Here is a 12,992-nt window from a genome sequence, read left to right as displayed (position 1 = left end):
ATGAAATATTTTTTTTCAGAAAAAGCCAGTTTTCTCAGCTTTTTCCGCTGAAACTGAAGATTTGTGTGAAACTTGAACAAAAAATAATTCTGATTAAAGTAGAGTAGAGACTTCAATCTTTCAGAATCTGGTGTCAGATATCTATGCAAGCCTGTTTCCGCCACAAAAAAATAAAAATAATTCACAACGGAAGGTCATAATTATGCGATATTAGTCATATTATGACTTTCCTTTGTGATTTTTTTTCTTTTAGTGGCGGAAACGGGCTTCCATAGATTTCAGATTGTCATAGTACAAAATATTCTGTGGGTCTTTAAAAATCAGTCAAAATGCTCAAAACCGGATGGCACTGAGAGGGGAAAGCAGTTTTCAAAATGGCTGGCAGTGAATAACATCCCACATGCGCACATGTGGGATGTTTGTCCTATTAGGGTTTCCGTACTGTGCTCTGGTTGTTGCTACGCAACCAAAACCGCTCTCGCCAGGTTGACGATGGCTGACCGAGGTTTGGAGAAAAAGTCTACAAAGGTTTGTTATATTGGTGTCACACATATTATCAGAGTGTTCAGCGCTGTTTAATGGCGGTTTACACATGCTTAGAATAAAACAGACCAAAAGAATGACCAATGTGCATTTTAAATTTAATAAGTGTTGGTTTTCATTTTCACCATAAGCCAAAACCAGAAGATCACATATGACATAGACACTAGAAATCAGTTTAATTAGATAACATTGTTTGATTTAAAAGTTATGAATAATAGTCTGTTTTGTTATCCCTGCACATTGTCAGATAAAGAAACGTCCATCTTCTGCCAGCAAAGCTGAAAAGCCCAAAAAGGAAGAATCTAGACAACATGGTGGGAGATCATCTGCATGTGGTCCAGTAAGAACAGTCACTGAGGAGCTTTTGGCCAAAGAACAACACTATAAGTAAGTCTGTTAATGTGAATATGTGCAGTTTGATTATTAGTACAATACATTCCTGAAATGGATCAATAAAGTCAATTCAAAGCCAAGTGTTCCTCACATTGCTTTGAGTTTGATTGAACTAACCAAACATGGATGACTTTGTTTCTTATATTTGGTTATCAATTTAATCAATACATACTTAACTACTCCATTGTCAGGCTTATTTTCTACAACGCTCGTCCAGCTTCAAAGGATGGAGCACAAGTAAGACGTGAGGTCAACTCAGCTTTTAAAAGTTTATTCAAGTTGAAAACCTTAAAGAAAAGGGTGGAAAAATAGAGAAAGGAAGAAATTAGTTCTATTCAAATTTTGTTTTAACAAATGAACCACCTGAGCTCTCTTTTAAACAATTTATTTATTAAAAAAAAATGAATGTTCTGCCATTTAATGTTTTTAATCAACCTACAATGTTTACCTGTTTCCATTTCCAATTAAATCATGTGCTTTGGTGTATGAATTTTAACCATTTTAATCAAAGTCTAACTTTTTAACAATGTGTTTTACCCATAAACTTTATTTATTCATTTTGGTATTTATGTAAACTTGTTTATCTGAAACTCTTCACCAATATTTATTCCTCTTAACATGTGTGTGATTTTATTCTTCATTGTTTTTTAACCTAAATTACACTATGAAATCACAATATCAATCAATTGTATCAAATAGTAACTGAATGTGTTTTGACTAAGACGTCTCTAGGCAAACACATTGGTGAGGCCAAACCCTATGGCTGTAGAGTTCATTGAAATTTGGGTCAAAAGACATATAAACATTGACTGGAATCAGCCTCCCTTTAGGAGCTGAACTTTAAAATAAAGCATAATAATTCAATAAATGTAAAGACACTCACCAACAACGTCCCTGAGCTCCACCACTGCATTGTCTGAGTGTCCAAACACACAGGTGTGATAGATTTTTAATCAGAGTAGTAGAAGCAGGAGCTTATGTTGGGGCTCCATCTAGTGTCTAATTGTAGAACTACACACACACCTGACCTAAAGGAAGTACCCCTGACTGCAGTCCGTAGTTCGGGGCGGGGCTCAATGCGGCACGCTATTGTGCTGTGTGATTCTTATACAGTTAAAAAATAATCAACCTCAAAATAAATAAATCATGCCATATTCATAATTTTTATATGTTACATAATTCTATAGGCATACAAAATAGATATGGGTTAGGGTTAGGTTTAGGGTAAGACTGAACGCGATTGGTTTATTGAAAGTTGACCCCACCCCCCTCGAAAATTGAGCGCCGCCCCGGTCAGGGGCTTCTTACCTGAGGTGGAGTGGACAGAACACGTGAGAAGTGAGAGAAGGTTAAGAGAAGAGCTGGGCGATTTTGCCTAAAAAAAATAAAATAAAAACTCAGATTTTTTTAAAGAAAACTTTTTTTTTTTTTTTTTCAATGCACTTCAAAATGAATGCTGACATCAGCTATAATGTCAAAAGTGCAACTTTATTGCTGTGATTGTCCTCAAGAGTTAAAATGCATAGAACAATCCCAAAATAAAAAGCAAATGAGGCTCTGTCATTCAACAATTTCAAGCTTTAACCCAGGTTTAAGCAAAAGTGCAACAGCGCCTTCACAGTAGCTTAAATTATCTGATTAAGAAATCAGATAAATACATATTTTATAACATATAACATTACAATTAAAAATAATAATAATAACAATCTCTTCCCTTAGCGTCTCAGCATAGTGTGAATAAAAAATGAAACATGCCTGTGGCACACATATAGCTACTCAAAGGGTAAACACATGTAAACAAAGAGGGGGGTGGCTCACATCGGAACGCGAAAAAGTCCGAAAAAAACTATGGTGGAAATGATTATTTTTTTAATTTAAAAAAAAAATTAAAAATTAAAAATTAAACTGAATTTGCAAAATAAAAATCGTTTTTATCCACAAATTTGAATAATCAATTAAATCGATTTTTTTTGCCCAGCTCTAGTTGAGAGTTTTGGGAGAGGTGTTTTCTTCTGGTGCATTTGGAGTGCCATTTGTTCTTTTCTTCATTTTTGACGAACCACATCCTTGATTTTCTCAGATAAAAAGCAAGTTTTCATGTCCTAATCTTGCAATCAGAATTGTTTTTATTCAAGTTTCGCCAGGACAAAATTAAATCTGTAGATATACAGTCGGCCTATTATGTCTGATCATCTCATTTATCGTCTTGTTCTCTCACATAAACTAGTTCTAACCTGAATATAATGAACTGACTGTATGATTGTCATTATCTGTGTATTCAATCTTTATTCATTGACAAAGTCCATACATTCAGCCATAGTTATTATTATTGTCATTTATCCTGTGTTGGGGGAAACATTGTTGTTGACAAAAACAATGATGAAAATAATTATCAGACTGTGACCAGTGTAAATAAGGATATCCATACAGCTCATAAATGTGTGTGACATGTGTAAGAAAAGATTAATGAGTTCATGATAGTGATTCATGCCCATCAGGCTCCTTAATGCAGAGCTGGAAGAAAAAACAGCAGATCTAGTAAGACAGGCGGAGCAGCTGATGGTGAGTTATACCTTCTTTGATTTATTTCCAATCTAATAGTAGTCTTCTCATATAAGGTTAAAAAAAAAAAATCTTACGCTTATCTTAAGCTGCAATAATCGAGTTTTTTGTGTTCAATTTTAGAGAGAACCAGATGAAGTTCAGTCAAAGCCGCTCTTGTCCAAAGTCCTGCTGAGTGAAAATGATGAAGACACAAAAAGGTTAAATATTCAATGTTTTATGCTACATATAGTATCTATTAACTAACATTTTCTCTGCAGGGAATCAAAGCCTCATCAGCCTCCTGGTGTGAAGGTACCGTATAGGTTCAGTCATAGAAGAACATCTACGATTTACTGGCATCATCTCTAGCCAACATGTTCCCTCTGTCTGGTTAATCCTGTGCATCTGTGTTTGTCTGGAATGTATTTTTGTTTGTCAGAAACTCCAAAAAAGACCAACATCACAAAGCACGGGGCACAAGAAGCAAGAGAAAGAAATTCACCATAAAACAGCGTGAGTTCATTTTTTTTTTCCCCCCAAATGTTGCAGATTTGATTCATTCGATCAAAAATGTGTAAGGTTTCTTTGAGGCATAATTCTTACTTTAAGTCAAGTGTCACATGGCATGATTTTTTCAAATCTCAGAGTCATAAAGAAGTCTCATCCTGATGATTCTGTGGCTTCGGAGGAATCGGCCAATCTGTTTTTAGCAAAGACCATTCAGAGCATGGAGGAAAAGATCCAGCTCAATGCTGCTCAGGATAATGTAGAGGATGAGTTGGATGCTGGAGGATCAGGTAATACTGGCTTAGTGTGAGAACTGGAAATTATTATTATTATGAATAAAGAACAAGAGTTTACATACCTGCATGTGACTCTGTATACTACACGATAAATGATGCGCAATGATGTAAGAGTGCAAGATGTGTGTGTGTGTGTGTGTGTTGCAGAAGCTCAAACAAGGGTTTTGAAGGCAAAGCTCCGGATTATGCAGGTGGAACTGGATCAGCTCTCCACTGAATATTATAAGAAGGTAATGTGGTAATACTGTGGTTCTGTTAGCCAGTAGTAATTCTGACCACAATATTATAGAGTCCTGCCCTTTTAATAACACATTAGACACAATTAGATGAGATAGTGCAGCATATTAATTGCATATTTCAAAAGAATTATTCACTTAAAAGCATGAAATTTGGCACAGATACTCTCTAAGGGCCACTATTTTGGAAAAAGGTGTTGGCAACTCCAAAATTCAATATGGCCGCCATTTTTCAAGATGGCCGCCATAGCTATTCAATGGTTTTCATATATCCAAAAAATGCTCGGATCAGGCCAAACAAGGTGTCAGCGGAAAGGTCCAGTCCGCCCGAGTCCGAATATGTGCATCCCACCCGGGTAGAGTCAGGACTGCGCCCGCTAGAGGTGAAACACTCAATCACCTCAAAAAACTTGGGGAAAAATCAAAATATGCTCAGATCTGGTCAAACGAGGTGTCAGCGGAAAGATCTTGAAAAATGGCCACCATATTGAATTTTTGAGTGGCCAGCGCCATTTTCCAAAATAGTGGCCCTTAGAGAGTATCTGTGCCAAATTTCATGCTTTTATACCAAAGTGAATTATTTGTTTTACTCATCTGCTGCACTAGAGTTGATTTAAGCATTTTCATCTATTTAAAAACAAAAAACAAAAAAAAAAGGAACTGCCTTTGTTTGCATTGAGTCATGATCCAAGTTTTATTCAGGTGAAAAGTTATTTATCATTACTTACAAGAATTACACATTTGTACTGCGGTCAAAGCCAGAGCATTCCGTTTGAGCAGAGCTACCAAGAAATGCATTGACTAAGGGTGTAAGAAAAAATTGATTTGGCAATATATTGTGATATTTCAACATGCAATGATCTAATTGATCCAAAAAATGTCCAAACTGATTTTTTTAGTCATGTTTTTTTGACAAAAAAAAACAACATATGCATAGCACGTGAACACCCGGTCACTATGTGTCAGTGAACCACATCAGACCTTGTTAAACCACCTCATTCCTTAGTGCATTTTAGGTTGGAAGTTCATAGTTCTTTATTTTCCTAAAACATACTGGGCCCTTTAATAGATGTGGTTACTAATTTTTTTTCAAGAATTTAAGAACTTAACAGAATCAGAATTTGTTTAAGTAAAAGTTAATCTTTTTTCAATAATGGAATTTGACAGATTGATAAACATACAACTTGTTTTTGATATTGATACTTGAATTACAGTTAGGTACCATTTACTTGTTCTTGCAAGTTAAAAAAATATTTTTATAAAATGTATTTCATATTATTTTTGTGTATGTAAAGATGAAATTTGTAATTATTGATATTGCAATATATGTCATATTGTTTAGTATCAGGATATATTATATTGTGACAGGCAAACCGTGAATTGCACCCCTAGCAGTGACAAATGCAAAGTACGTTTTAAAATAAAAATTAAAGCGGGTCATGAAGCAAAAGAATAATCACATTATTGAGTTTGGAGCTCTGACTTTTATGCAGTTTGAGACATTCAATCTAAACTTGTCGCAGGACGATGAAAACGAGAAGCTCAGTGCAAAAATGAAAGCGTTGGAGGAGGATCGGGACAAACTGCAGAGGACCAGCAGGATCCAGCAGGCACAGATTGACAAGCACAAAGCTTCAGCTGACGACTTGGACAGGAAATGTCACGGGCTTCAGCTGCAGGTGTCGACTCTGCATAAGGTTTGTGTCCTTTCGCAGCTGGAATCCATTTGTTTTTTTTCTTTCTTTAAGACTCCTGATTACCTGTCCTTGGTATATAGGAGATAGAAAATCTGAACCAGACGCATAAACAAGCAGTAGCGGCCCAACGCACGGCAGAGGTCCGACTGAATAGAGCTCTGGAGGAGGTGGAGAAGTTAAAGAGTCAGCTGAGCAACATGAAACAGATGAACAAGGTGAGCACAGAACACCACAGTGTGGACGCCAACAACCATTTAGCATCACAAAATCAGAAAAACGTATCGTCATATTTTAGCATTATATTTTATTTAAGGCTGCTCGTGCATAGGATAGCAACAGAATTTGGCCATTGTAATTTATTTCCAAAGAAACGTGTGAGAAATGTATTATTTTATTACATTATATTGTAAATACAGAGTTACAGTCTGCTTGTACGAGCTAAAACGTAGATGTAAATGTAAAGCACATCAGTGCATAGAGTAAGAACTACATTTCACATTCTGCATCATATTGTACCAATCTTCCTCCTTTTGATTGGTTCTCCTCAGGATAAAATGAGTGAGGAACATCAGAGTAAAGAAAGTCTGCTGGCTGAAAACACCACGCTGAGAAAACAGAAAGCCGAGCTCATTGTGGGCTTCAAGAAACAGCTCAAACTGATAGATGTGCTCAAAAGGCAAAAGGTGAGTGTTTCTGTGTTAATGGGCACAGTATTCTTACAGAGTTCCTAACAAGGCCTTTATGTGTGAGCAGATGCATTTTGAAGCTGCCAAGCTGCTGTCCTTTAAAGAAGAAGAGTTCCTGAACGCTCTGGACTGGGGAAAATCCTGAACTCCCAGATTAGCTCTCAGTCAGTCTTCTTATAACAACAAGAAGCAAAGTGGCATTCTAGCTGTTGTAATACACTCCCTTAGACTGCACTAATAACCAAACTCAGATCCATATACAGAAGATCCATCCATCTCTATCTATTAAAACTGACCTCACACTGCCCCCTGGTGGCACCAACATGTGATATCAAAGTTTTAAAGAGTCCAAATTTTCTCTTAATCCGTCTTGGCTATCTTCCAGGTCGTCTTTAAGGGTGTAACCCTGAAAACAAGCACACACAAAAAAAACTGGATTTACAATGTGAAACTGTTATAATAAAGTCGTAATTGAATTATTTGTACCTTTGGTATGAATCCCAGTAGTCGCAGACGTCTCTGCTTCTCCTCCTCAATGATTCGCTGACGCAGCTTCTCTCTTTCCTGCTCGATCAGTCTCTCTTTGGCCTCCAACTCCTTCATTACAATCAAAGATGTTTTGAAGTTGGAGAGGAAAAGCTACCGTATATTCTCACCACCAGTAAAACCATTAACTTCCCATTTCTGTCAGCTCTCTGTATTTCTACTAACCAGTTGAGCCTCATGCTGCCGTCTTCTGTCCTCCAGCAGTTTCTCCACCTCTCGCTTGTGCTCGAGCTGCTTCGCGCGTCGTTTTCGGTCGTTCATCTGCTCGATCCGATCGTCCTCCGCAAACTTGGCCATCATCATCTTCCTGAAGGCCTCCTCTTCCTCTCTCTCCGCTTGCCTCCTCATCTCTTTGAACGCCAGCTGCTCCTGCATGGTCTGCTGCATCATCAGCCTCTCTCTCACCTTGTTCTCTATCTCCTCCTGTAGGACAGAGCAGGTTTAGAAACATCTGGACTGGACTGGAGCACCAGATGTGAGAAGCTCAGACAAAATAGCACTGGTCAGGATACATGTATAATATGTTAAGGTTTCACTGATTCAGACAACTGTTCCTCAGGAAATTCACTTTAATCTCCTGGCATTTTTCAACTGTCAACTGCCAGTCTTCGTCAGAGGCGTCTGCTGATCACTTTGATGTTTCCTTGACTTCCGCGTAATAATTACAGCAACTTCTCTTTGAATAATATATTAAGGTTTCATTTATTCAGACAAATGTTTTTCAGAATATTTATTTTGATTGGAATTATTACGCAAAAGTCAAGGGCACATTGATGCGATCAGCAGATGCCTCTGAAGAAGACTGGCAGTTGACAGTCCAAACATGCATCAGGTCCTTTGAAAATGGATTTTCACTTACCGGTGGTGAGTCTGACATAGTGGGAAAAGTGCAAGTGCAAGTACAGAGCTGTGCATGAGGAAAACTGGGCAGTGTGGAGCTCTACTCAGTGTGGTGTAGTCCTACCATCTCCCTCAGCCTGTGGGCCTCCTCCTGTTCTTCTACATAGAGCTCCTCCTGGATCCGCTCCATCTCCTCTTGTTGCTGCCTCTCTCTCTCCATCCTCTGAGCCACCTGAAAACCACAAAGTCTCTTCCTTTCTGTTCAACACTTCTTTAGATTAAATAATGGGGTATTATTGTAACAGGAAGTGAAACCTGTTTATAGAGCTGCTCCTTAGCTTCATCCCTCTCTTTGTTCTTCGTGTCCTCGCTCTGTTTCATGAGCTCTTTCTGCTTCATGAACTCTGTGATGCGTCTGTTCTCGGCCTCCATCTGTTCCTGCTCCATGCGCCTCCACTCGGTCTGCTGCCTCTTAAATTCTTGCAAGTCCTGCTGAGTGGCTCGGACCTTTTCCAGTTTTAGCTCCCTCTCCCTGCCATTAAAGGACTTCTCCATTATGCCATCCCAATGTGATCAGAACACGGCTTTTGTTGGATTCATTCAGTGTGACTCACGTTTGATCCTCTTGGTAGACCTTCCTGACGATCTCGTCCACCAGCAGCTTCTCTTTGAGGTACTCCTCGTACTCCTCCTGTCTCCTGCGCTCTCTCTCCACCATCTGCTGCTCCAGCTCTCTCTGATACTGCACCGACTCCTGCGCACGCCTTTGCTCCAGCTTCTGCTGCTCCACGGCCTCTCGCTCAAGCTCGCTCTTCATCTGACGCGCAAACTCTGCCTCATCCCGCTAAGGTCATCAGAAAGACACCATTCTCTGTTTTAAAGACCGTCCTTCCATGTTACAAGAAATTCAAGAATCCTTATTCTTGTATAAACTCTGTGCTGTAGTATTACACTTCTTTGTGCTAAAGCAGGGGTGTCAAACTCATTTTAGTTCATCGGCCAAAAATGGACGAGTTTATTCCCAAGTTGGCTGCAGAATAGAGGTAGTAAAACGAGTAATTTTATCATTCATGTATAATAGGATTTAAAGTATGTAAGGCACTGACAATACCTAAGCAATAAGTGACAGATTTCAGTCCCTGCAGGATTTTCATTTAAATTTCCTTGATTTTGTGACCGATTTTTATTTATTTTGGGGAAATTTTGGAGTAAAATTTGAGTAAAATTGTAGGATTTTGGAAAAATTTACAGTACTTATAACAATTTGAGATTAAAAATGACTTCCTTCGTGTGGAACACTGAACCCTGTAAAAAAGAATTGTGCAGTTTCCTTAAATTTGCGTATTTGTATAAAATGATTTGAAACTATGTTGTGCATAATAATATGGAACAGCACATTTTAAGTTGTTTGTGTTTGAAAGAATACTGTAATGAAAAGGTTTGTTCAATTACAAAAAAAATAAAACAAAATTATATTTTAATATCATTTTATTCAAAATAGCGGCATGGAGGAAAAAAATTGGGATTATTACTATTTTTTCTGAAACACTTTGGAGGGACTGAGATATTTACTTCTGAATTAGCTGGTGATTTACACAATGAGTCATATGTTTGCTGTCATTTTTACTTTCTCCTGCGGGCCGAATTGGGGAGCTTTAAAGGGCCGGATTTGGCCCCTGGACCTTGAGTTTGACACGTGTACTAAAGGGTCTGACTAAATTATCACACCTTTTTATATAAGATACAAAAGTTCCACCTGGATTTTGAGAAACAACCACAATTAATTAATATTTTTTTTAAGTGACAATAACAAGACTATGACTAATTGAGAGAAAAATACATTTCAACCAAAACTATATCAAAACATATTAATATTTACTTTAACTAGTAAACACTTAAGTATATTTTTGTCACATCGGACAAAATCTTATCAGAACTCATGTGAACATGTGGTCTGACACATTGATCACGGCAAATCTGTCATTAATACCATCCAAATATCAGGTTGATGAATGGTGAATGAATCTTTAAAAAGCCTCTTATGCTTTATATTTTAGTCGACTAAAGTCTTAATGTCATATATTTGACTAAAACTGGACTATGACTGAAATAGTTCTGATGACTAAATTTGGACTAAATTTATGACTAAAACTGTCAAAATTTGCAGTTAGAGTTAATACTTGTAACAACCGGAATCAATTCAAATCAAAATGTATTTAGTAACTGATTTAATTTAGCCAAACTAAAACATACCATGGTTTCTAATCTCATTGCCTCCATCTCTGCAATCTGTGCAGCGACTTCCCGCTGCGTGTACGCACTCTTTAGTTTGGAGTCCAGCTCACGAAGCTCCAGGCTGAAGAGGATAAAATGTAAAAGACTTTGATTAAGTAGAAGGAGGAAACAAAGATGTGTGCCAGCCAGGTGCATGCTGGACATGGCCCAAGCAGGTAATGGGTAGATATAGGTGATAAAGTGGACCTGCCTGTTCTCTATAATATGCTGTTTTATCCGCTCATCTCGTTGTTTCTCGTAGTTGATGCGAGCCAGCTCTTTGGCAATTCTCTCCTCTTGTTCCAGCTCTCTCTCCCTGTTTATCTTCTCATTCTCTGCCTACAAGTCATAGTGTAAACTCAGATGAGGGAAAACTGCACAGTGAGGGCCAAAAGATGAAAACAAGAAAAAAATTGCAATATGAGAAAGTGCTCTTGAAATAAAGTTTGATTTGTTTCATCATCCAGGTTGTTTAGTTTATTTTGGGGCCTTTGTTTTCTACACATGATTCAGAAAGTTTAAAGCAGACATGGGCAACTGGTGGCCCAGGGGCCCTTGGTGTAATTTTATTTATCCCCCAAATTAAAAACAACTACAAATATGAACAAAAAGTATTGAAAAATATATAACGACAATAAAAAGATCCATCCATCCATTTTCTGACCCGCTTTGTCCTATTTCAGAGTCGCAGGGGTCTGCCGTGCCTATCTCAAGCTCACACTGGGAGCAAGGTGGGAGGTAACCCTGGATAGGGCGCCAGTCCATCGCAGGGCAACACACATACACAGATAATCACTCACACTCACATTTACTGCTACGGGCACCAATCAACCTAACAGTCATGTTTGTGGATTGTGGGAGGAAGCTGGACGGGGAGAACATGCAAACTCCACACAGAAAGGACCCGAGTATCCACTCTAGGACTTGAACTCAGGACCTTCTTACTGTGAGGTGAACGTGCTAACCCCTAAGCCACCATGACAAAAACACACAAAAACATCCAAGAAGACCACAAAATAACAGAAACATATACAAAACAACTACAAAAATACACAAAATAGATTTCAAAATTGCAAAATGAGAACATAAATACACGAACCCTCTCGCGTTCAATGGACAAGAAAGAGTTTAGGGAACTGATTTTAGCCAATATGAAGCAATATGAAGAAAATGACAGAAAGGCTACAGACATACAACCATTAGAGGATTATAATGTATTGATCTACAAAACTTCTACCATCTCATTAGCATGTGTTTCACTGATGCTGAGCCACTGTTTCCTGCTATGGATACCATACCAACACTAACCTGGAGCAGGCTGCTCTCTAGCTCCCTCTGCTGGAGCTCCAGATGCTCCTGCCTGAGGTTCCTCCTCCTCTCATGTCGCTCATCGTCCAGCAGCTCCTGAGCTTGTCTCTCTCGGACCAGACGTCTGTCCTCGTCCTGTCGGTGCTGTTCCAGCCTCTCCTGTCGGCTGGGCGTCCACAGACCGCTCTAAACATTACACACAGGGAGCAAAGCTGATTTAAAACACCCGAACCACCACACAGACCGAGGATAGCACTCAGGCTAACTGATACTGAACTAAAACTGTTACCATGGTTGTGTTTCTTTAGCTCGACTCCCGCTGCGCCGCCGTGTCCCTCAGTAACTTTGTAGTACAATACAAATAGGTTTAAATGAAGTTTTGATGCACTGTGTTAGACACCGTGCTTTAGCTGTTGCTCAACAACCTGTTGTCCTGGAAACCATGGCTTAGCCAATGACCATTGAGTCAGTTTGACCCCACCCCTCCCTCCAAGGGGCGGGGTCCCAGGAATATTTGGCATATAAACCAACTAAAGCCATACTATGTAAGCTCATTCCCGCAAGTAAAATAAACACAAAAAACTCGGAAAAGTAAAATAATAATAATTTTTAAAAAAAAATGTTTTTTAAAAAAAAATCTGTCTCGTTATGAGATGAGATACTCAGAATTATTACTTATATTTTATTTTTATTATTATTTTACTTTTCCTAGTTTTTTTTTTTTTTTTTCTACTGGCGGGAATGGGCTTCCATACCATGCTGTATGCATTACCCAACCATATATGTGTGTTTATTTTGATCAGTATATATAAAACGTATTAGTAAAAACTAAATTATTGCTTTCTTACTGAAAAATGAAAATCATGTTTTATATGAATGGGTTAAACGATCAGCCATAGTTAGGAAACCAATAATTTAGCTATTTCTTATCTGTTATATTCAGCATTGATTATATATTATGTCTCTATAAAAGCATGGAATGTCTGTCTGTGTGTGTGTGTTCCTCAAATGTATCTGCGGATCAGGATCAGACTTACCTGAGAGTTTCAACATGGCTGCTGCTTGGTTCAAGGGTGTGCAACGTTGGATTTGTCTGGACGCCCCACCTCCCGAGTCTACGGT

The 12,992-nt window shown here is 38.3% G+C and overlaps 2 protein-coding genes across 2 annotated transcripts; one reads left to right on the top strand and one right to left on the bottom strand.

The window, feature by feature from the left end:
- Positions 1–445: 445 nt before the first annotated feature.
- tex9 (testis expressed 9) lies at positions 446–7,619 on the top strand. Its single transcript, XM_028443207.1, has 12 exons — positions 446–528; positions 791–930; positions 3,435–3,498; positions 3,622–3,698; positions 3,759–3,792; positions 3,920–3,993; positions 4,126–4,277; positions 4,431–4,513; positions 6,043–6,216; positions 6,297–6,431; positions 6,765–6,899; positions 6,970–7,619. The coding sequence occupies exons 1-12, from the start codon at positions 493–495 to the stop codon at positions 7,045–7,047; spliced, it is 1,182 nt and encodes a 393-aa protein (XP_028299008.1). The 5' UTR covers positions 446–492; the 3' UTR covers positions 7,048–7,619.
- Positions 7,051–12,309, bottom strand: mns1 (meiosis-specific nuclear structural 1). The gene is made up of 10 exons (XM_028443204.1): positions 12,160–12,309; positions 11,871–12,056; positions 10,774–10,901; positions 10,542–10,644; positions 8,903–9,132; positions 8,604–8,820; positions 8,413–8,520; positions 7,614–7,871; positions 7,389–7,499; positions 7,051–7,308 (listed from the first exon to the last, which is right to left on the bottom strand). The coding sequence occupies exons 1-10, from the start codon at positions 12,160–12,162 to the stop codon at positions 7,234–7,236; spliced, it is 1,419 nt and encodes a 472-aa protein (XP_028299005.1). The 5' UTR covers positions 12,163–12,309; the 3' UTR covers positions 7,051–7,233.
- Between the last annotated feature and the right edge of the window lie 683 nt (positions 12,310–12,992).

This window comes from Gouania willdenowi, chromosome 3 (assembly GCF_900634775.1).
Source record: "Gouania willdenowi chromosome 3, fGouWil2.1, whole genome shotgun sequence".
Taxonomy (NCBI): domain Eukaryota; kingdom Metazoa; phylum Chordata; class Actinopteri; order Blenniiformes; family Gobiesocidae; genus Gouania; species Gouania willdenowi.
This window is presented reverse-complemented; position numbering and strand designations above follow the sequence as displayed.

Excerpts from the sequence above, each read along its gene's own strand:
- mns1 (XM_028443204.1), bottom strand. Across the intron at positions 7,872-8,412 it reads CCCACAGGCTGAGGGAGATG|GAGGAGATAGAGAACAAGGT; the intron begins GTAGGACTACAC and ends TCTGTCCTACAG. Across the intron at positions 7,500-7,613 it reads GGCAGCATGAGGCTCAACTG|GAGTTGGAGGCCAAAGAGAG; the intron begins GTTAGTAGAAAT and ends ATTGTAATGAAG.
- tex9 (XM_028443207.1), top strand. The coding sequence starts at position 493 with ATGGCTGACCGAGGTTTGGAGAAAAAGTCTACAAAG. Across the intron at positions 931-3,434 it reads GCCAAAGAACAACACTATAA|GCTCCTTAATGCAGAGCTGG; the intron begins GTAAGTCTGTTA and ends CATGCCCATCAG. Across the intron at positions 3,793-3,919 it reads ATCAGCCTCCTGGTGTGAAG|AAACTCCAAAAAAGACCAAC; the intron begins GTACCGTATAGG and ends TTTGTTTGTCAG.